The sequence below is a fragment of the Rissa tridactyla genome, chromosome 5 (assembly GCF_028500815.1).
Source record: "Rissa tridactyla isolate bRisTri1 chromosome 5, bRisTri1.patW.cur.20221130, whole genome shotgun sequence".
Taxonomy (NCBI): Eukaryota; Metazoa; Chordata; class Aves; order Charadriiformes; family Laridae; genus Rissa; species Rissa tridactyla.
The window spans coordinates 21261790-21286112 of NC_071470.1; the positions used below are offsets into that span (position 1 = coordinate 21261790).

Consider the following 24323-nt stretch of genomic DNA (forward strand, 5'->3'; position numbering starts at 1 on the left):
CTTTAAAAGCATTTGTTCCCTTCTTTCAACTATAACCTCTAAAATAGTACACTCCAGGAACCATAACAAACAAGACCAGCTTCCCTAAAGAACATTTAATTGGGAAAACGTGTATGAGCAGCCAGATGCCTTTATCAGGAGAGAAATCAAGCAAAGGCTTCGATTTAGTTTTTGACAAACAAGAATGAGGAATTGGAAACACTACTGCAGCCAAACAAAACAACAAAATACCATAATGCTACCTTCTCCATGAGAACAAAAGCATCAACCACCAACTCCACCCCACCCCCAAGCAGGCTGTTGCTCTCTAACCACAGAGCCAACGCTGTAGACAATGTAATCCCACAGGGAAGACAGAAGGTCACAGACACGCTGTGAAATCATAAAATAAGGTCCACGTTTTAGAAAGACACAGTAATACTTTCAACAGTCAACATTTCATTTGGAACAAACAGGTGGAGTACAGAAACCGCCTGTTCGTCTCTTGACTGCCCCTTTCCTCAACACCTAGAGGGAGGTCACACGTGCTCGGTATAGTCCAAAATTAAGGACGCAGCACTTAGAGCAAGCAGCAGAATTCAAGATGAGGTGAGGATGGCAATATGCAATGTAACACCGCAGGTGAGATTGCGTACTATACACCAGCAGTGGATCTGTTATTATTCATCAGCTGTAGGTGGCTAAGAGGGTGTCACTTATTACAGTGACACACGCTGCAGCTGGCTGGCCATGATTAAGTATTACCCAGTGTGGTTGAAAGGGATGGCAACTATCATTCATTAAGATCCAGCGTGGCTTAGTGGGGTGGGGAGGCTGCTCTCCTTCACTGCAATGCAATGTTAGCAGGAAGGTAGTGAAGGAAACTCGACAAAGCCCTGGGAATGGCGTGCAGGGAGGAGAGAAAGGCAACCTCAGCCCCCCAGCCCGAGGGAAGGGGTGTCCTGCTAGCAGGAGCGGGGCGCCTGACCGCGCTCGGCTGCTCCGCCGCGGCGTGCGGCAGTGACAGAGCCGCTCGCCTGGCCTGGGCTACCCGGGCCGGGACCTCCCGCCGGCCCCGCCGTGCCGGGGCGGCTAAGGCACAGCGGGAACGCTGCTCTCAACTTCTCCTCACCGCAGAAACAAACCCCTTTGTCCGGGCGCTCCCGGTCTGTGGACGATGGAGCCCAGGGGTCTCCCCTCCTGCGGCGGGACGAGCGAACCGGGGCGACGGAGAAGGGGGGAACGGCCTGTGCCAGCCCCGGCTCCGCTCCCCGCTGCTCCCCGGGGAGCCCTCAGAGAGGGACCCGCTCCGGAGCGGCGGGGATGCGCACTGACCCTGCACGGAGTCCCGGCCGGTGAGAAGGGGAGCAAAGGAAGAGCCCAGCCCTGCCAGCATCCCGGCGTCGGGGGGGAACCCGTCGGAGAGCCCGGCGGCCGGCGGCCCCTCAGCCGGGGCGCGGGGGGCCTCCTCCCGTGCGCCCACCCGGGGGGATCCCAGCCCCCCGGGCTTTTGCCTCTCGGGGCCTGCCGCCGGGCCGCCCGGAGACCAGCCCACGCTTCCCCAGAGGGGCGGCGGAGGCGCCGAGGGACGGGAGCCGGACAGCCGGCGCGCCGGCACCCCCAGAGACCGGCGGCTCCCGGCGCGGCGCCGCGAACCCCCCGCACTTACCCTGTCACAACAGGCGCCATCTTCCACAAACTCTCGCCAAAACTCCTACTCTCGCGAGAGCGGGCCCCCCCTCCCCACGCCTCCGCGCGCCCGCAACGCGCCTGCGCGGGGGCCGTGAGACACGCGCGGGGCGGGGGAGGGGGGCGGCGCGCACCGCCCACTCAGCGCGGCCGGGCTTCTCCCCTCAGACACAACAGCCCAGGCGTGGGAACTGCGCCGCTCTCGCGAGAGTAGGTGGGGCAAATCTCGCGAGAGCGGGGCGCGCGCGTTCGTTGCGCGGGGGGGGCAGTGAGGGATTCCCTCTGCCGGCTCGCGCGTCCGCTCCTGGCGGCGGGGAGGAACCAACGCGGGGGGGTGGGAGAAACCATCTGGGGCGAGGAGGGGGGTGGGGGGGAGAGGTGACCGCAGCGCGCGGGGACCCGCCGGCAGCGCCAGCCAGGGGAGCTCACCGCCGTCTCCTCCCCACCCAGCCACCCCCGCGGGGAGCGCGTGTGGGGCCGCCCGCCTCGTGCTGTCGGTGGGCCCGGCACATGAGGGCCCTGGCGGGACGCGGCCCAGGCCTCCATCCGCCCCGCTGATGGGTTCAGCCGCGTTGTGGGGGCCTGGAGCGGGGCTCCGGCGTCGTGGCTTTCTCTGCCCGGCCCGGCTGGCCCCCGCGGGGTCTCCGGCCCGCTATGGGCCCGGCCAGCAAGGCCATGGGGCCTCGGTCGGGGCGGGGGAGAGTGGGGTGGACCTGGGGGCGGGCAGGGTTTGTTCCCCCGGTGTAAAATTAATGTTCTCTCAGGAGTTCAAACCGGAGCTTTTGTGTAAGTTTTGTCAATGAGTGACGTGCGTGCGTGCACTTCAGTCGTATTAACACCCTCCCCCACAAAGCTGGTAACTGTTGGGAAGGTTGTTTCCTACCAGAGCTATACGGAAAGTCAAAACCTGCCAGTGAGGTAGCCTGTATCATTGTATTTGGTAGCCCTGTCAGGCAGTACAGACCAAACGCTTTTTTACTCATTATGCAGTTTAAAAATTAATTCATAGTTCAGAAACCAGTGGGAAATGGAGAAGAAATTATTTTCCAAATAATAAAAACTAACAGTAGGAGGCTGGCATCAAAAGGCCCAGCTATTGGAAAAACCTACTAGATTTCTTACATTACACCACTTTTTTGAAAAACTGTTTTTAAATGAAAAACCTGATTACACAATTTTGTTGTCACCTGCAACCACAACATGTGAGATACGTTTGTTTAGCAAACAAAAATTGCTGAGTCAGCATGCTAAGACTGCCACCAATAAAGTGAACCTCGTGGTGACCTCTCAGGCGGGCTGCTGAACGTTGGCACGGGAACAGAAGTTACCTGCAAAACAAAATTGCCTGGAGGTGCTTCAACATTTTGACGTAACAAAAAAAGACGACCCCAATTTTGGATTCATTTAACAATATTCCGGTTTCAAGGTGAGGGTCTGATCGTCCATTAGAAGGCTGTGTTTGAAAATTAATCGTTTAATGTCAAAGATTCTGTCCTGTCCGTCCAAATTCCTCTATGTCTTTAGTATAACATGTCAATCTAACTTTAGCACAATGCAACATCGATTTCAAGTTCTGCTGAGATTCCATCATTTTTATTATTTCATCTCCATACCTCTGCTGTCTCCCAAATTAGGGAAAAAATATTAACATTTTGGTAATCCCATGAATATGATTTGGGTTTTCTCTCCCATATATGTTTTCCACTGTTAATACTAATTCAATGAATAATGTCTCGGATGAGTAAAATCATGTTTTAAGAGATTGTTTGGCAGCAAAGTTTGCTGTAATTCTACTCACTGTACAAACAGCTATTGTTTGCTATCATTAAGGGACTTTCCCCATCGTGATTTCGCCCTCCTCGTTAGGTATGAAAGGACTTTGATTGGCTCCTTCATAGGCACAGTTCTCGGCAAAAGCACAATGCATACTGGAAATCCTTTGTATTGTTTGCAAAGAGCAGCTCATAATCCCTTTGGAAATCTCTTCCTAAAAACATCTTCTCTCCCTTTTTTTTCTTTTCTTTTTTTTTTTTTTTTTTTCTTCCAAGGCTAAAGAATGATCTCAGCTTGTGCTAACTCCGTGCCATTAAGAATGGTTTCTGGATATTTGCCATGGACTGTCTCTAGATGGTCATTTTCTGGGGCCCCTCTTTTAGTGTGTTTTGAATCAAACTGGAAAATCTAAAAATACAGCACACAATAATCTGCAGTGTCTAGACTCTTTTAATATTTTACAAAGAAGGCATTTCGATTAATAACCGGGTTAATTGGATACTGGAGCAGGTATATTATTTCAAAGAATTAATAATTACAGAAACTATTGTAATCCTTTCCATCATTGACAGAGGTACATTATAAAACAAATAACCACTGGGTTTTTCTTATTTTGGATTATAAACAATCTGGAGTTCAAAAGGCCAGGAATACTATTCAAATCAAAAACAATAGCCTGAAATTACGTGAGTAGCTGGTGGAAGGAAAGATAATAACACCACAGAGGGTTTTTTAATATCATTCATGCATTGAATTTTCTTCTTGCTGCTAAAAGTTTGTATTTCACATAGTAGAGTGTGAGCAAATCCTGTTGACTTTATTGGAAACTGAAAGCATGTAGCGCCTTGGGGAACTAGGCCCCGCTTTCTGGTCTGTAATGAATGTAGATGCTTCCAGAGCTGAGGCAGAAAAACAAATTTAAATACAAGGTTTGCACCATTTAAAATTTTGTGTTTGCTATGCAAATCGGTAGTTTGACTTTTTGATTTAAGCTCTGCTGAGGTTGGTGGAAGGGTTCTGAATCAGGCCCGTCACTTCAGAGACGATTTGGAGAAGCCGGGCTTGGAGGCACCTGTGAAGGACATGATTTCAGCAAGCGTTGGGCTTTGCTTTTCTTCCAAGCAGACGCTGACGGGTGACTCCAGCTGGGTGCTAAGAATCATTAGCCGCCTTCGAAAATGGAAGGCTGTTAAAGAAGGAAATCCAGTTTACTCTCACTTGTAAACTGGGGGACGAGACCACCTCCTATTTCTTTGGATTCACCGAGGCATGCAGGTGTGGGCAGAGCCAGGTCCATGCGTCTGTGCTGAGTGGATGCCAGCAGCTTCATCTGGGAATTCTTACGGTTCCCCAGTCCTCTCAGGATCTTACTTCGGGTGTAAAGAGGAGAAAAGACCAGGGAGCCAGCAAGAGCCCTGGAGTCATTAGGGATCAGGCCCTCTATGTGGAGGGGGAGGAGGTCTTTTGGCCCGGAGTTTTGTCTCGTGGATGGTACTGAAGAAGCTGCCAGCCAGCGCAGCACGAGCAGCCCGGCTCCGGAGCGGAAGGGCAGATGGGAGCAGGGAGTGCTGGACGCAAGGCGCGATAACTGGGTTGAAGATTTCAACAGCTTGTTTGACCAGTCTGGACCAAACTTTTCCCAGCTCAGCCTTGGCTCTGGGTTGCCCTGAGCTCATCCCTTTGGGCACGGTAGTAGCTAACATGCTGGCTGGCTTCTTGTTTGGCAACTGCCTCCTGCCTCACTGGCTTGAAGAAAGGTGAGAAGACAACAGACCTGCACCCGTTTGTGTAGAAGCACCCTGTGTCCCTTACGTGCTTAGCACAAGCGTGTTAGAAAGAGACACGCAAGGGGACAAGAGTCACCTTCCCAGCTGAGCATCTTTCTGTAAAAAATAACTCATAGTGTGTCCTGTAAAATCCTAGCTATTTATAAAATCCAGTGACCTTAAAAAGCTTGGTAGGTAGTAGAACCACACAGTTATCTGAATCTTCATTAGAAGCAGCAGATTGATCTCCAGACTCTGCAGTTTATATCTGGTGGTGTAAATCACACATTCTAGCAGTAGGTACGGTGATACAACCCTGCTGGAATTTTATAAGCACAGGATGTACAATGTGGTTTAACCGCGTGTCTAGGAAAGAAAATAAACAGGCAGTTGCCCACAGAACATATCTTAACATCTGAACTTTGGTGTATGTGCCAACAAAAGTTATCGCTTCAGCTGCTAGCTGGACAGCTCGATGTCAGAAGTGCCTCTGCTGCTTGAAATGGAAGCTGTTGTTCAACGCCGCTCAAAGGATTTGCAGCGTCGTCTTGAGGACGATAGGGAGAAAGCATGGGCTAGTTAGCAATCTGCAGTGGGAGCCTTGTTAAATAATTTTTGCCTGTGTGTCCTGACCTCAGAGAGTACAGTCGCACAAAGAAAAATCTGAAGCTGCATCTTAATGCCAGGATAAGTATGCCTTAGGATGGTCGTTCCCAAGAGCTATGATCGGGCTTGGGCCTCACTCTAGTGTTGCCTTGCAAACAAGTACAGTCCCTTCACAGAGAGTTTTTATAATGTAAAGGCAAGATGCAAGAAGTGAGTATAGCAAACAATAGGAAGGAAGAGGAGGAGGGAAGATGAGGTTACCAGTAATAACATCATGTGGTTATGTAGGTTAACAGTGTGAACAGCTTGATGACTGACTTCTGTAACCTTTTATTTTTAAATGCTTTTCTAGAACACACTGTTAAGACACTTGGCATTGTATTCAATTTTGCTCCTCACCCTACCCAGGCAAAGCATCTTCACTTATTTTCCATAAGGTGCAGTTGTTTTTCTGTTTGCCTGTAAACTGTCCTGCATCTCTCCTTAGTTTTACTGGGAGAGTAAAGTGAAGAGTGAAGAGCCCGTCTCTCAGCCTCTCTTACTCAGCGCTCCTCCGCTCGTGCATGTGGTGCCCGTCCACCCATGAGGCGCAGCACCGGGTTATTCCCTTAGTCCTGCTCTCCACGCACAGCCCTCCTCTGCAGTGCAGGCTGCTGCCATCAGCCTCCCCATCCCCAGGGTGCCCCTGCAGGTACCACCAGGCTTCAGTGAACCTGGTGAATCAGCTGGAGAGGCAAATGCCCTGGAGGCTGGCGGAGCCTGCCCACCACCCACTGGGTGCCCCTGCACCCCGGTGTTCACAGCCACAGACGCCGGCGGAGCAGAGGTTCACCAGGACCCACCATGGTGGTGCTGGGAGCATGGCTCCCACGCCGCCCTGACCTGGTGTATACCCACCAAACCAGTTCTAAGACTAATCCTGCAGTATGCAGGATTACAAAGTCATTCCTGACAAAGAGTACAGCAGGATAAACCGTGTAAAAATCTCCAATCTTCCAAAAAAGATGCTAGAGGAGATACAGCTCCTTTTCAGTCTGCCTGCTCCCTGCAGGACTGACTTGGAGCAGAGTACACCAAAGGAAATGAGCTGCGTCCCACTGAAATCAAGAGGACAGGAAAGATTGAACTACTCAGTTAGGCTGTGAATTATCACAAATAACTAACAAAGCAAAAGGAGGATTTAAAGATTATGATATGGCTCCAGATGTTTTATCGATTTTATTCATATATAAATACAAATTGAATTCGCAATGCTACAGTTATGAATCAATGTGAACAGATGCCTTTGTGCAGAAAAACTGTTTAACCAGAGGTGCTGTCGCAGTTCTGTTGTTTTCATGATGTATATTAGTTTACCATCTACACTGTCAGAGACATGCTCACACCCAAGCCTGTAATTTGGTGACTGAGTTAGAGCTGATTTTTTCAGCCAGTCGGCTCTCTCATTCACAAGGCTTTTGGAGCAAGCGTATGCCAACGTGCTTCATGTTTACCTACAAGTAAAATGTGTTTTAGAAGAGCCCCCAAAGAATGAAAACTCATTTGGTTTGATAAAACATGAGAGAAGCCCACACTCTTGATTATTCACATTTTTCTGATGGATATAGTGCTTAAGGGAATTTCAGACTAACTGTAACAAGGTACAAAAAAGAGCTCAGCAGCCTACTCTAAAAGAAAACCACAAACTGCACATAACCCCTTGATAAAACTACCACTGAAAACCTTTGACATTATATTTGACATTATAAACCAGCCCATTTTACTATGTACTAGGAAGGTCTAGGTCCCAGTCATAACCACACACTACGTCGAATGGGAGGAAATATAGACAGAAATCCTTAACCTGTAATTCTACATACAAGTACGTGCATGCAGGAATTTTCCTAGTTATGGCTAGAGAGAGGAGTTAGGAAAAGAATTGCTTCACAACAAGTATAAAGTTAGGTACTGCGTAAACACTGTTTGGAGAATTTAGTGACGGTTAAGCCTCGTGCTGGTTCTGTATGAAGTTAAACTAATTTTGTGTGTTTAGTGGCTTACACAGACTGTCCGTGGCCTCAGGCTATGAAGATAATACTTGTTTTGGGGCTGTTTCTTTATTTAAAACATTGAGGAAGTTATACACTCCTGAAACGGAAGATTTTTTAAAGTCATCTAAAGGCATGGCCAAAGAACACGTAATCCTAAAAAATAATTATCTTGTAATACTGCCATGTTGATATCTATTTGGTTTATTTCTTTTGTCAAGAACAGTTGGAGAAATTCTAGTTGTTGTGGACTTAGTCTAACCACTCTCATTTTGAACCTCTGCTGTTCTATAGCCCGTTTTCCATAATCCTCGTTCTGAAAAAAGAAAGACTATTTCTGGCAGTAATAAATGAAAATAAATTCCATACAAATTGCCTGAGAATATTTCATTGCTCAGATCCAGGGTGGCTGACACTTGTGAATAAAATAACCTTTTGAATTTTTTCCTTTTAGGGGATTACACGTGACCTTTTAATGCTGAAGTTCACTAGTGCTTGGATATCATATTGATGAGCTTTGTAAAAATGAATGGATGAACAGATAAGTCATAACTAAGGTAATGAGCTTATAGTTGTTGTGGAGGTAACTGGAGACATGTCATGGATGCTCATTAATTAAAGTGTTTCTGTATAATTTTATTTATTGTCAGTCTTGGTTCAGAATTCACTCTCTCCTCTTTAATCTTAATAAGTGGTGTTCCATTTCCAGACAGCAGTATCTTTTTTCTAGAAATCCAAATAACCAGCCATTCTTATCACTTGTGGCTTCATTATCAGTTTGTTTTTCTGCTCGCCACTGGCACTGACCTTGCCAAGAGCTAAGCACATGCATAATTTTACTCATGCGATTAGACTTATTAAAGCTAATGGGATTAGTCAAGAAAGTAAAGCTACTTCTGTGTAAGTGTTTGTCGTTTGAGATAGTGAGACTAGAAGCAAGACCAGGAGGGTCTGGAAGGAATTCAGACTGAAGAATAGTTTTCATTAAAAGTCATATAAAGAGAAATGCAAACGTTTTTCCCTTGACCCAACTCTGATGGGTGATGAACGCAAGGTGGTTTCACACCGGCGGCAAACAGGGATTTTCTAACATTGTTTTTTCTTCAGAAGACAGGGACTTGTCAAAACTGAAGCTGTTCTGAGCAAACTTTATGAGCTCATTTCTCAAGTCTAGGATGAAATTTCTAAATGAAAGATAACGAGAATTATGCATCTCAGCCAATGGCCCAGCAGCAGAGGCTGACTGTAACTGAGAGCAATGTTGCGATGCTGCGACCCGGGAGACTTCAGGTGCCCCCGGGAATATTGCATTAATGTGGGGAGTTTGAGGGAGGCAAGCCCAGGAGAGGTTTCCCCTGCACAGAAAGAGGGAGATTGCTCTGAATGAAGCACCGTAAATGTGGCCGCTCTCTCAGAGGAATGGCCTGACAGTTTGGACATGGGCGGCTTATAGGTTGAGGGCCTTGTGTGTGAAATCTTCAAGTGGTGTTCATGCTGGTATAGAGTGGGGGAAAAGTCTAAAGAGGTTTTGTGGAAAAAGAAATGCATTTCCTTGCCATTACTCCTGCTCCACTTTTGTTCCTCATTTCGAGTGCTGCAAGTCTGCCTTTCTTTGACCTGCCTGCTGAAAGCCTCACAGAAGCATTATAGCAGCCAGAAATACAATGTTCAGAGTGCAGCTGGTTTTCAGCCCCTTTCTTTGATAGCCGTCTCGGCTGGGGCTGGGAGAGGAGGAGCAGGGAACAGTTTTTCCATCCATCCCAAGGAAGTTCCCTTCTGGACCGTCAGGACAATTTTATGGCCATAGGTAACACAGGCCAAACATACAGTGGATGATTATTAACTCCAACACACTATTATTTGTCATTTTTGACCTCTGATGAGATGCCCCATATACAATGAATTATAAAAAATCTGTCCTCTGACTTAAAAAAGCAAATACCAACTGCTCCACTATCATTCCGAAGCAATAAATCTCCCCCAGCCTTGGAAAAAAACATCACTTGTGGACTTTCACCCATTTTATACCTTCCTTTCAAAACAAACACTTATTTTGGTCCCTGATAAAAACTAATACACATGACAATGAAAAGTTATTAAAGCTACAGTAGAGGCTATTTGTAGGCTAAAAGTTAAAATGCTTGGTTAATACTGGCTCCTGTACCCTGGCTTTTTCTGGGTAGAGGTTAAAAAAAACACTACGGAGTCTAATATTGGGGGTAGCGGGTATCTTTAACTCTTCCTCACTTTTTTCCTAGGAAAGCAACAGATCTATGCCTCAGCGCGCGCAATTTTATTAACGTTGGAAAGAGCCATGTGGTGTTCATACAGTGTTTAATCTCGACGAAGTCTCAGCGCCCGAGGTTTTCTGATTAATGGCAGCGGAGGAAGGCTGGAGCGACAGTTAGGGTTTCGCCAGTTTGTACTGTATATACAGCTGTTGCTGCGCAGGGGAGGGAAACGCAGGGTCTGGCTGTCTGTTCCAAACAAAAAGAAATGGCACATGCTATTACTTCCAGATCATTGCAGTCCCTGCACCACCATCTGCTGGGGGTCAGAGCAGTTGTCCGGGTCGGCGTCAGTCATGCACAAACTCAATGCCTTCCACCGAGCTGCGCCCAGCAGTACATATTTACAAGAACAATAAAGCGAACCTGCTCCCTGGACACAGGCACCACAATGCTCCGTCACATCGGGAACAAAAGGGCACAACGAAAGTTGATATGCATTACAAAGGAGGTTCTAGGGGGATCACAGCTTTGTGATTTCAGGCCGTAACACAAATTGAAGGGAAGAAAAACTGTCACCAATAAGCCCAAACCTAGTGATCATTGTATTTGTAATTGACGTAGCATCGCTAAAAGGGTGCCTGGGTCTCTCTGGTTCCCCTTTGCCTATTTACAAGAGCCCTCTGTAGAAGATAATTAAATAGGAAAGATCTTTGACAATAAATTGTTAAACACTTGGATATATTATTCTGTAACAGCAGCAAGATGATCTGTGCCGCTTACCCCAGCTTGTCTGTGTGTATCTCTTTTTACGAGGCTCATGCCACGTGCTGGCGCGAGGTGCAGAGCCCTGGCAGACGTCAACTCAACAGTTCCTGGAAAAAGGACGAGTACAACTGTGTCACTGCGATGTTGAAACCAAGTGAGCAGTTTTAGCATCTCTTTGGCCCAAACAACTCGTGAGTAATGCATTTCTGCTAAAAACGGCTGCTTCGACGCCAGCAGCGTCACTGCAGGGTATGGCAAACCCTTTGCTTAGTGCTCTCCTGCACCGGTGGATCAACATACGCACGCAGACGTGACACCTTCGGTGCCTACAACTGGAGGTGGGTCTTCTTGCTGGACCTTAAGACATAGTGCAGAGGCACAGAGGTGAAGCCCAGCTTTTCTTTTCGATCTGGGGTAACTCGCCTCGGGGCTAAGTCCAGTGTTTCTCTGGGCCACATCAAAATGGGAGCAGGGGAGCAGTGGAGCCCAGAGAAGAGACATCTGCGGTGCTCGGGACAAACTCAGCAATATTCAACTGAGTTTATTAGTTTGGTCTCAGCATCAGCACTGTTAAAACAGGCAGCAGCGCCAGCATGGGGTGAGAGGAATGGGCAGCAGCCCTGGAAAGCTATAAAAAGGGCAGGTGGAGCTGGACCCAGGACATTTTTTAAGTGAGGCCCATTGCCAAAAAACTAGAAACCATGCTGTCCCAGCAAAAACACATGAAGGGCTGCTGTACTCCCTGCCTGACATAGCTGCAGTGCCTGTCACAGCACTGCCACATACATCATCTTTGACATTTCATCTGATAATTAGTGGTTTTGGCACAAGCAAACCCAATCTTGTTAGGTCCTAGCCTCAGTTGATTTTAACTAAGCTCCACTCCAGACATTTCTGCATCAAGCCTCTCCCGTCCATGTGACGTTTGACAGCCTTCTCAGGTGCTTTGCCTGAAACACCATAGGGAAGAGGTGACCTCCAGGCAGCTGCACCCACAGGCTTTCCAGACTCCACCTCCCCGGCCTTGCTGGCACCGGGACGCCCCAGCTGCCGGAGCCGCAGAGCTGGTTCTGGAGCCTGCGGGGACACGTAGAGCAGCCTTTGCATCTTCCCTTGGAAAACGTCACCGGGCTCAGACACATATTTCTACTTGGAGGGCACTTGCCGTGAGCCATTGGGCATGCAGCTGAACTGCGCAGCTTTGTCCTGCAATTAGGCAGCCTTTCAGTGTCGGATCAGAGCTGAAAGGAGGATTTTTTATTTTTTATTTTTTTTAGCAATCTAGTGCTGTGGAACTGAGTTCGAAGCAAAAAGTTGCAGAAGGTAGTTAATCTATACTTCAGATACATATTAAAATGTACGCGAAGTGCAAGTATCTTGATGTCTGTAATTTTGTAGAGGGGAAGGCAGGGGATGGGAAGGTGGCAGAGTGGCTCTCTCAGGACACTAGTAATAAGATGAGAGGATAAAAAGCCTTTAACCTGTAGGTAATTGCTGTAAATCTGGCCCAAATGTGTAGGGACTGAAAGTCATTCCCATCAGTAGTACAAGAGAAGCAATGTGTTGTCCTGTGTGTCTAGTCCACAATAGACAGGTGCTACATTGTGGAAGTCATCCCTTTTGGCGCTTGCTTCCACCTCTGTTGGCAGCTTTATTCCAGCAGCCAGCGACTAGATTAGCACAAGGAATAGACTGGGCTTCACAGTCATCCATCCGGATGCACTTTAGACATATTCTTCAAATAATGCTGGGGGCGGAACTTAGGGCTAGTTTCGTGTGTTCTGTAGATAACTAAGGGACTTCAGTATTCAGGAAATATTTTAGAAGTCCTGTGTTTACTAACAAATTCAAAACACAAGAATAGGTACATTCTGCCTAATAAAATAACGTTTCTGATAAAAATAAAGCTTTTACTAAACGAGCAATTGAATAACCATGCTAGTCCTCTTGTTCTATGGCACGTTCCTGCTAAACCACGCTCTTGGTGGTGGAATACTGCCTCCTCCTCAACCATATTGTGGCATGCTTAAAAGAAGTGGTGCCCCACATAAACCGTATTCTTAACTTCTATTTTGTAAATCTGTCATTGTGTGAACAAAAGAGTTCAGTTTATTTTTCATAATTGCCTAGATGAGATGAATTTATATAGTGCCCAGCGGTACCCATTTAGGCGGACACCTTAGGAGTCTAATGCTGAAACCACACATGCTGGAAACTTTTTGTTTAGGTACTTAAGCAGGAGATGAACTGCTGGGAAAATCTAGGCCAGAATAACAGTTTTATTTTTTGCATTGCCTCTTTACTTCATCAACATCACCCTCTATCTCTGAGCCTGTAGATATGTTTTTATAAAGACCAGTTCTGTGAGTTACCGGATCTCCGGGCAATACAAATTCAGTCCAGATCAGGCACAATGAAACGTATGTTGAATCAGCCGGAGCACATAATACAGTGCTTATGCCAGCTTTATTCTTTGTGCTGCCTCAGTGACAACTATGGGAGAAAAAGTGGTATTTGATCAAACCCGAATTGCACGGCGGCAAAGTTTTGCCTTTTGAACAAATTTAATCTATTACCATAAGCTGTACCAGTTGAGTACATTGCATCAAGAGGCGGTGACATTTTTGATCTGGGATTAACTGCTGTAATTTTGGATTTACTGCCTCGTGGAGCCGTGGCCTAATTTTTACCCCCAAACCACTTATATGCTCTCTCTTAATGTATCTGCCTTGAACTCATGTATAAATCTACTAACCTATCTTCTTCCAAATCTTTTCTTTGAATTGCTTCTGCAGTAATGTCTGCCAGAAGTTTCTAATGCCTAATGGCCAGATAAATGACTATTAGGTAATAATGGAGACATAAAATATAATTATGTAGCTTTATGAAAGCAATATTTTAGTGATTTGCAGCTGGCCTGGGGCACACATACGTTTATTGTGGACTTCTGTTGCTTTTGTCCTCCATCCCTTCTCTCTGCTTGCTCTACCCACTTACAGCATTGTATTTTAGTCCCCTGAAATTGCCAGACTGAGTAAGTCTTTGCAGTGGTATTTCCTAAGCGTATAATACAGGAGGTTCCCCAAGCATATTGGAGATGCCTAAAACTTCAGGAGGGAGAAAAAGATATTCAAAGCTTTTAGTATTTAAATATATTTGTTCCCATTGTTTATGGCGTTACTTTTCATTGTCATAGAAATCTTCTGAAAGGGTTATTGAAAGGGTTGTCTTGCTTTAATCAACTTAGTAAACTTTTGTTTTGTCCTTTATGTTGATTACAAAAGCAGCTGACATTACCCCGTTCTACTTGCACCTTTTAAGCCATTGCACAGTGTTAGTGGCTGAGTAGCACCTCACTGAGTGACAGAACTGTGCTTGCTCAGCTTAAATAGCGCTGCAAAAGTAGCACGAGAGGAAAATGTTGTCTTTAAGGTCCTACAGAAACTGGCTGAGCTGGAGTAGTGGACTGGAAAGAAGAGATGCGTCAGAGAGAGAAATCACAGAAGTGGTGAAGGAAAAAAGGGGTAGAAAGGCAAAAGGAGAGACTGTTGCTTCGATAGAGAGAGAGAGGGATGGCTGAGCAGACAGCATCAAATTGCTCCCCATCTCTGTTCTGGCACTTGCGGGTCTATTGAAAACAGGCCAGAAGGACATGCTGAATTTGTTGCTCCCGTGTGCCAGCCTTTTCTGCAGCAGCGAGAGAAACCAATCAGTGCTGCTTCAAAAGCAGCTGGAAACTGAGAAAACCCTGGTCCCCTGCTGCCTGGCAAGCAGCAGCAGCACAGGGTCTTCTCGGTTTCCAGCCACTACAGAGGCTCCATTGACAAAATGCGTTCGGCATTTGAAGGAGCACAATGTGACAATGAAAAAACCTGAGGGAGACAAAACAAGGAAGGGGGAGAAAAAAGAGAGGGGGGAGAATTAAATGGGAATGTGTGAGCAAGCTGCAGGCAGGAGGACAAAATCAAAAGAAAAATATGCTAATCACTGCAAAAGTGGAGACAAAAATAAATCATCGTCATATTCGACACCTCTGCACTGCTTTGTCAAAGAGTATAGTTGCAATAGCAAGACTCGAGAAAACAAAGTAAGATTTTACTAATGTTTGCTCTCACCGCCTCTCTGAGATAGACACGCTTACTTTAGTCCCCCATTTTCACAAGTGCCATTATGAAGTACAGACCAAGTGGAGGACGCCAGGTCCCACACCAGGGACCATGTGGCGCTGTCACCTCCTCACCCTCTGTTTCAGAGAGAAGCAGAAAGGGTTAAAGAGCCCTGGAAGCCAGGAGGACGGTATGTCTTACCGTTGCTCACAACTGGAGAGAGAAAACAAGTGCTGCCCGAAACAAAGCCACAGAGCTGGCTCATTTTCTCCTTTCCCTTGCACTTCGTTGCATCGGCTAAGAGAACGCATAGAAGGGCATCACCAATAGCTCAGACCAGAGCAGCGTGGCTGGGGTTTATCTCTTTTGCCGCTGTCTGCCTGGCCGTGTGGTGGGACAGTTAAGAGGAGCATCCGAGAGCTCAGGGGATGTGTCTGTGGTGGCATTTCTGTAATCTCCCAGCCATCCCTGCTTGTGGTGCTTGTTCAGGGTGAAGGGTGCTCCCCAAATGTCCTCACACAGCTCATGGCTTTTTAGCCCACAGGTCCAGCTCGAGCTACTTCAAAGTAAAATCTGCTGAAACGTACACAGGGTGAACACAGGGTCTTCAGCACCAACAGTTTCACTCCAGATAGCTGCTCTTACTGGGAATAGCTTGGCGATGTAAACAGGCAAAAGAGAATATTGCTTGGGAGAGAGCAGTAATGTCTACAGGTTTTCTGGGAATTCTTGGTACTTTCTGAAAAGTCAGAGAAGTGCACCATAAAAACAGAGGTGGAAGAATAGAAATGCTATTGTTAGTTTCTAGATGCGTATCAGCCAGGAAGCGAGAAGAGGGTAAATTCTGTATTGCCCAAGTTGGAAGTGGGTAAGCTTAATTTACCTGCACCTGCCTTTGAGCACCCTGCTGTCATCATCTTAAGTTAGTTTTTCTTTTTAACCGAAGGAAGGCTCCTGTCCTGATGACAGGAGTTTTGAAATTAATAAAGCCTTCTTAAAAATTCTCAGTTATTTTTCACAGTTAAAATAAAAAGCTTCCATTTGCTGTGTTAAGTTGGCAGTTGCTTTCAGTCTCGAGAAATTACTCCTGTAAAGTAGTAGCTGCTTAGGTCAAAAAAATAATTTGTTTCTCCAAAGCAAACTTAATTTGAGCATGACCCATGGCATCTACACAATCCCTGATTTTTAGATCAGTGATCAATCTCTTTCTCTGTGAAAATGGTAGATAGTGTAGAATGGAACTGATTTTCTTGTGATATTTTTACTAGTGAGTTACTGTGTGTTATAATTTTGAAAGAACCTATGGATGCTTTAGCAGTTGTAAAATGAGACCGCCATCACGTCAGTCTCATCAGAAATCCCCCACTGTAGTGTAGTTTAAGAATGAGATGGTGTTTACTTTATTATTTCATCTGTTCAGTTCATGTACAGCCGACCAAAATAGATACCGTATTTTCAAATTTACCATTTCAGGATTTTTCCATCTGAACTATCGGTTAATTTAAAACTAAGGTATCTTGCTTCATCTGTAAAATCTTAGCTGTACTTTTTATGTCATAGGAGAAGGTGATGGCAAGGGCTGTAGAGGAACTACCAGCACAATAAACAAACATGTAGAGATACCTCTCAAAATATTGTGCAAAAACCTATTTGATACTTTTTTGGATTTCGGTTTTTTTTTCTTCTTTGGTTATGTCTCATGGGCTGGCTATGTCTACATTAATGAGTAATTCATCGTAACAGAAATAGATCACCATATTGAAGTGGTTAGTGCTGAGAATCAGCATGTTCTTTATAAGCATTTCAAGGATTTGAACTTCAGGCTACCTTTAACTTGATCGCTTGGATCGGCTCCTCTCACCGTGCAAGTGGTTTCGAGCTGCCCGAAGGCCCACTGGTTGGTTTGGCCTCCGGTGTCCCCGCTGGAGGCTGGAGCACGTCTCCCGTGCGCTGGGCAGAGCTTCTGGGTCAGCGCCCTGCCAAGGGAACTCAGTGCTTCTCTGCGCCAAACCTGCTCTGCGAGCCCAACCAATGTGCAGTAAATGACGATGGGATTTGTTTCAAAACTGCGCTACTGCTCGGGACCAAAATACTAATGTATAGGCAACCATATATATTTTTGTGGCGTTGGGAAGACACTGCATTTTTTTCTGTTGTATGCAAACCCAGCAATTTTGCATGGCAATGCTCACATATCTGCTTGTATACTTTTCTGGCCATCAACCTCTGGTAAGTTCTATGAGTTAAATGATGCACAGACCAAAACCAGCTACACTGAACCATTATGTAAGCAGAGAAATCCTGACATATGTACTTTACATGCAAATCAGAAGAGCAGATTTTATTTTACCAAGTGATAACAGTTGTGGTCCTCACATAAACAATACGACAAACTGGTTTCCAAGCTGCATGATGAAATAACTGCGATGTAAATTGAGGAAGTTTTACTCCAGTTCTCCAAAAAAGAGAAAGTCATGGGTTTACCAAATCAGGAAAAGAGACTGTGATCAAAGAAGGTCGGGCTCTACACAGGATTTCATGACAACGCATAAATGGTGAAGGAAAAAAAGTCTGTAATCGGGTGGGCTTCATTTAAAGCAGTGTGCTTGAAAATTCATTCACTTAAATACTGGATATTAAAATAAGTGAGTAAGTCCCTTCTGTCTTCTCAGTTGGAAAAACCCACAATACTGATCGCTGCCCCTAGCTGACAAACTTCGGGCAGTCTGCAGGAAAAAGGACACAGGTGTAGTAACTTGAAATGACGATCCTTGGCATCTTTAGGCAGCTGATATTTGAAACTTCACCCACATTAAAAGTTTGGGTTTGCTGCTAGGATCAGCCTTTCTCTTTCATATCTCAGCCCGTGTCGTAGACTTCTTTTCACTTACGTTTTAAGCAATGAGTACAGCACAAAAATATATTTCAGCATCTGAACAAAAGAAAACTTTTTCTTTCCAACTCTCTTATTTTGATAGTTAATTGTGAAAAGAAAGTTGATACATTCTAAAGCTCCATGAAAAGCAACCTTTGTCTTCTGCTTCTACATTTCTCAAGGAAAAACTTAACCAAAAGCCTCAGTCAAAACCTGGAAAGAATTAGATCTGAAGTCTGAAAAAAGTAGTTAGCTTTCATTTGTTCTTACTCCCCTCTACCAGAGGTGATTACAAGTAACATTAGAAATATTGTGCATCAACGTATTGATCATGAGATCAGAAGTCAGAACGCCTGAATGCTAATTCTGACTTTGGCAACGATTTTCAGCTTTTGTCAAGTCATTACTATTCAATGTTTCCCGCCTAGGCAAAGGAATATTAATGCTTCGAAGAGCAGAAGAAAGAGTTCAACACTTAACAATTTACCTTTCTAGTTTATTTATTTGAATGAATCATTACTTTGTTCTTAAAATGCTGCTGTGAATTTCGTTTACTACTGCTGGCTAACTTTTTGCACCAAATGTTTTAATTTTGATTAGTCACATTCATTTGTGTAATTTCAGTTCCTTGGCTGGATTGCCAGAGCTCAGGCAAGTTTCTAGTGCAGCTGCTGGTACGAGTACAAAATCTAGTTTCAGTTAATTCTTGCGTATATGATTTTTGCGTTCGCTCTCAGCAAATGATCAGGCACATTTTGAGTGAAGCATGTGTCCAGAAAGCAAATAGAAAGGAATGTAAAGTGAATAGTGAAAAAGCATTTGACTGCTAAAAAAGAGAATTCCTCCAGCAGCATACTCTATTGGCTTTGCTCTAATGCTCTTGAATTTCTTCCCCTGGTGTCTGATCCATAAAGGGGTTTGGTCACTTAAAATAGCTATTAAGTCCTAAAGTTCAGAGTATGTGCTGTTAGAACTTCAGCTCAGCTTCTGTTTAAGCTTAATAGAGAGCACCCACGTTTACATCGCGGATCACACCCACAACCTGCCTTCCAGGTTGCTTTGCTAGCTACCAAAGGGAATGGTGCCACCTAAAACCATGGGCACTGCAGGAAATCCAGGCAAATGCACTCCACTGCCATGGAGGTGCCCGAGCTCCCCAAGAGCCTCCTTATTTTGATCTGGAGGCTCCTTTGGCACCTGTAGGTTTTGCCTTGACATGTATTCAGAGCTGCATCTGTCAACTTGGAGCTTACTGCCATTGAGATGTGACCCATAGCCCGGCTTGGTGCGGCAACACAAGGGCTCTCATAAGGGCTGAGTTTGATATAAGCAGCAAGAGCAGGACAGATTTCTCTTTGTAAAAGGCAGAAGTAGGAATTGCTGCCATCCACTTTTGTGCAATACCCAATTTGGTCCAGATTCCTGCCAATAATATTTTGAGGATAGTGTCCCAAGCTGTAATTTTCCTATCCCCAGATTAGAGGCTAAATTTGCCCAGGGAGTTGGGAGATGCGGCTTCCTGGGGAGCGAAGATGTCAGTCAGCTGTGGCTCCAAACTCCTGGCACGTCACACGCTAATTAAAACCTGCTTCTAGAACGTCTTTTGCACTTATGCCTTGAAATGTCATTCTAGTTTAGGAAACTTTCAGAGACAGCCATGCTCAGCTCCTTTCTGAGTCAGAGAGGACTCAACCCTACGTTTTCCACCTCCTGGGCGTCTTCTGCCTCAGTGCACCTTGTCTCCCTTTCTAGTTCTGGCCCTAGAACAATACAAGTCTATTTGTTTCCTGATCAGAAGATATTTTTGCAAAGTTTTCCACCTCATTTTTGCAAAACTAGAAGTTTCCTCATAGTCAGACACTACAGATAGCCTCAGATTTAGTTTTTAATCTGGACTGGAAGTGGTCCACAGGGGTGTTCAGAGATAAGGTCTCAGTTCAGTCTGATAAACCACCAGGAGCTGTTTGTAAAACCAGCATCCAGATTTTGAACATCTCCTAGGCGTTTCTGATTTTCTTCTCTCAATTAACACAGAAATGCAAAGTATCTTCCCTTCAACCACAGGTTTACGACAACTCTGGAGTTGCAGGAGTTAAAACAACTGCATATCTCAAAGAGATGTTTTTTAAAAATTTTATCAGGCTTTTAAAATTTAAATTTGGTCAGCCTTTATAAATTTGATCTCTAAAGAAAGCTTGCAGAACTCCTGAGCAATTGTTAATGGGTCACCTGGTAAGTCATGGAGATCAATACTTCTTATCCTCAACCATTACATCCCTATTACAAGTGAGTACACAGAGACAGACAGTGCAGGCTTTTACTTTAGCACAGTCCATACAGATTAATTAAAAAACAGGGCCAGTGCAGATGATGCCAAAAGAAAAAGTCCAAAGCACAAAAAAAAAAAAAAACACAAAAAAAGAATTACATCATTTCCTTGTATCTTCCCTAAGGACAAGGGATTGGAGAGTATGAGTCAGTCTGAAGAAATGAAATAAAAACAGCCCAGCTTTTAGGGACTTTTCCTTGTTCTTACCTTATGGAGCAGAGCAGGCCATCAAGAATGAACAGCAGAAATCTGACTGCTTGCTTAAAATAGGAGTGAAGGTGTGCACACGAATAGCTTGGCTTTAAGATTTGCAATGAAGATATAGTGACCAGGAAAAGTGAACTTGAATAAGGGGCAGCATGGCCTTGTGGACATCACATTTGCTGCTGCCTACAGTCAGCTACAAAGTAGGTGTGCTCTGCAGCTAGTGGGTGAAATATTTTCAAAGCTCTTTAGAGAGAAGAACACATTGCATGTCCTTTTGGGTGCTCAAGCCTCTTCTTTGTACCCCTGCTTTCCAGTCTACACTGCAGAGGTGCTGGGAGGATGAGGTGGTGGATGAGTTATATGCTACTTTCTTGGTATAGGGACAGTGACATATGACTTGCATATCACTTTGCCATGTACTTGCCTTGCACTCCGTCTGACATCACAGTGTCAAATATTCTGGTAAATGACAATTAATAACGCAAGCTATTTTTCTGCTTAATAATTCAGAGAATGAGAATTATCTGGATACTAATGAACTTCCTACTGTGTCAAAATGGTATTGTTCCCTTCTGTTTAAATAATGCTGAAGATAATGAAGGATCGGCTGTTTGAGCCAGGGGTTCATTTGATAGCATCATTCGCAATTCCTTTAAGATCCAGGATTTTCACCAGATCAGTGTCTCTAAGGACACTCTGACAGACATAATTCTGTGTTGTTTCCATTGGTGGAGAAACAAAAAAGGCAACACAACATATTTTTATTCAAACTCTCCGATGCCGGTGAAGTCTTTCAGTGATCAAACCTGTAAGTTTGAGCCTCCCAGGTCAGAGTTTTACATGGCAGTGGGCTTAGCATTACCCAACGCAAGTTTCATTGTCCCCCAGTTCCTGAGATTTCATTTCAGAATGAGAGGATTTGGGGTATCCTTTTGCCCATATTTTTACAATTTTGTATTCTTTTCTGGTTTTCACCAGTAATTTCTACAATGTCTTCTGTCTTTTTATGTCATGCTCCAAATAGCTAGTTTGGCAGAGATGTTTAATGGACTTCAACCAAGTTAAGAGTGTGTGTAGAGCTGATGAAGGATTTAAGATGAGAAGATGGGAAAGACCTACACATAAAAAATGCATATAATTTCTTTTAATAGTTTAGAGCCAAACCCCCCTTGAGTTTCATTTGATGGTATCACAGTCTCAGTTTTCATTTAAAAGTAAGTCCCTCTGAAGAAATACTTGTGCCCATGCTGATGCTTGTGTGTGCAGTCTGAAACAATAGCTGTGAGCAATGCTGCTCTGCATCACGATGTTCAGTAGCGTTCAGTAGCTCCAGGGCTCCCTGGCAACTTTATCAAACGACTCCATCTGCCAGGAGGAGAAAAATGTGAAGACCCTACTTAAACCCTCAAAAACCTTGGCTTTTGCAGTAATGACCTCTTTGCCTCCGTCAGCCTGTGAGGGGCAAATGGGAATGAACAGCAGAATGGGCGTGAGAAGCCAGGACCACGCAATCTTCATGTCACGCTGTGCCTTGGGCAGAGGCTTGCAATCATCTGACCCTGTCCTCAGCATCTGTTTCCCCGAATCGCAAATAGTTCTATTACCATCACGCTGTTTTACCGCCCTACAAATGCAAATTTGTCCTATGACAGATCGAGTCCTCCCGCTGATGGAGTAGATTTCGCCATCCCGTACCGTGTGTGTGCTTTATGCTGCAGATCCTACGTAAGCCTAAGAAAAACCTTCTGATGTGTACTACTGATTGTTTACATATGTTATCAGAGGGAAAAAAAACAGGAAAGGAAAGCTGGCAGCTCACGCTGCCAAGAGACCTGGCAGTGGCTAGAATCACATTTAGATCATTTCCAGTCAATAGGCTTTGTTTTCGTTTTAAGAAAACCCCTTCCTAGAAAGTTGCTGCACTGTACTTTTTCTCTGTTATAATCAGTCCAGAGGAATACCTGCAACGGCTCCTGTCCTGACCACCAAAGCAGGCAACGTCGGGAGATGCTTCCAGACAGAAAGTGGAAGGTGTGGTAAGATACTGTGCTTTATACAAGTTCAAAATATGCAATGCTGCTTGGAGCTGTGATCATGGTTCTGTGCGATAAAGGCCTTTTAATGATAATGAAACCAGGGACTTGTGATGCAAATAGAAATAGATGCCAGAAGAAGAAGAAGATAAAGTTTAGGCATATTTCTCATCTGCAGGTCAATCTCCACGATGGGGCTAAAAAAGCTGAGTGCTGGAGGACTGGGACTCCAGCTGCCTGCATCTGAGGATTGCTGGTAGCAGAGGGAATGTTAACTTTGGCCAGCTAAGCCAGAAGAGCTCACAGCTTTTCTGAGAACAAAATATTAGAGGGAATAGATACTAAAGCAAGTTTAATTGGAGTCTAACTCAAATTTCCTCAAATGTGTTTACATCTGTGTTGTATCAGCTGATCTATGCCCATTCACATGTACAGGCAATACTGAGAACTTTATTAGGGTGAAATAAAAGTTGAAAACTTGCATCAGCATCTCAAGTACTACAATCCCAACTAGTCCAGGCCCAAGCTTTGGGAGTCCTTGGCTATTAATACAAAGGTTAAGCATTTGGGGACTCAAGACTGCAGTTTTTTAAAGTGCTGACTCATTTTCCAATAATAGCCATAATATTAACTCAGCCTGAAGACATACAACACAAGCAAAAATAAAATGTAAACTTCAGTATCAACATAAGTATTAGACATTCATACTATCATCATCCCGAGAGAAAAAAAAAAAAGGAAGTTCAAGTGCAAGCAATCACAGGGCTACAGAGCTCTGGCACGAGTTCTGTGTGAGAAGATGCAGTGTTATTAGCATCAGCATTTCCTTTGACATCTTAGTCATTAGGAGCAGAGGGCTGGCAGTTGTCATGCCGGTAGGGCAGTGATAAATTCAGTTCATGTCCAGCACCAGATTCCAGATGCAAAACCAAAACACAAGGATTATCTTCTGTCATCGTGAGTGTGCAGAAAAGTGACAAAAGATCTCTGCTTTTGACATTTAAATGAGACACTCTTAGGAGACTACAGTTAGGATCCTGCTTTTACTGTGTCATCCTGAGGTAAGGGAAGAGCAAAGAGGACCTATTAGGTGCTGAAGTTGCCTACAGGTTACAGCCTACACTACTTCCCTCTGCCCTCCACAGCCACTAGAGATACGGTCATGTCAGAGATTCTGGCTGTTAGGTCACATGCTCCGATACGCCAATGCAAGACCTAAAGCGTTGTCAATAATACAGGAAAAACAAAGTAATGCTTGTAGGCTGGGATGTCAGGGAGATGACAAAAGCCATAGCTGAAAAGGCGACAAAAAAAATGATGTTATTCAGTCAGAACTTGGTGGAAAGTACCAGCTTCTGCTGTGAGTTTTTCTCCCTTTTCTTGTGAGAGGGACAAAGAAGTTTTCTCCTAAAGACTGACAATGGTAGGACATTGGCGTGCAGAAATGTCATCTCTGGAGGTATTCCAGACCAACAGAAGTGGAAAAGAAAACAACTGTGAAATAAATGGACTTTAGTGCCCAAAGCTTCATCCAAAAGACCTAATCCTGAATCTGAGCTACTTTAGATGGCAACAATCACTTGTGCCAGACTCCCAAACATACCCCCCGTCTGTGAACTTCTAACACATTTGGGAGTAGAGGGAAAGGCTGGATGAGCAAATTCTGGCTGAGGGTGTCCTGGTTGCCTGTTGCAGTCTGACTGGGAATATTTTGGAGTTTAGCTCTTCTGCAAGAGTTGTCTGACTTCTTTCCATGAGAAAAGTGAAGGAGGACCAATACTGTTCATCATTTTACGGAAAAGCCATTGTCCACCTTCATTTCACACTCACGGCTCCTGCAAATGTTAGATAGGCTCTGGCTCAGAGCCAGCGCATGGTAGTGGCAGCAAGAACTCCTTTCCATTAGTTTCTTTAATTCCCTGCTTCCCTTACCGACC

At 44.9% G+C, this 24323-nt stretch overlaps 1 protein-coding gene and 1 long non-coding RNA gene across 9 annotated transcripts in view; one reads left to right on the plus strand and one right to left on the minus strand.

Moving 5' to 3' along the window:
* Positions 1 to 24323, minus strand: part of RBPJ (recombination signal binding protein for immunoglobulin kappa J region) — a 158954-nt gene that overhangs the window by 61990 nt on the left and 72641 nt on the right. Inside the window, exon 1 of one of the 8 annotated variants that reach the window (XM_054202026.1) lies at positions 1649 to 1796. The exons of 5 other annotated variants lie outside the window; for them this stretch is intronic. In XM_054202026.1, coding sequence (XP_054058001.1) covers positions 1649 to 1668 — 20 coding nt within the window. In that variant the 5' untranslated portion in view covers positions 1669 to 1796. Of the gene's footprint in view, positions 1 to 1314; positions 1452 to 1648; positions 1797 to 24323 lie in introns of those variants that run through there. 2 more of the 8 variants (XM_054202035.1, XM_054202032.1) reach the window with 2 other exon arrangements.
* Positions 1796 to 10227, plus strand: LOC128909803 (uncharacterized). The gene is made up of 3 exons (XR_008466525.1): positions 1796 to 1882; positions 8295 to 8397; positions 10099 to 10227. It is a non-coding gene; the product is annotated as an uncharacterized LOC128909803 (long non-coding RNA).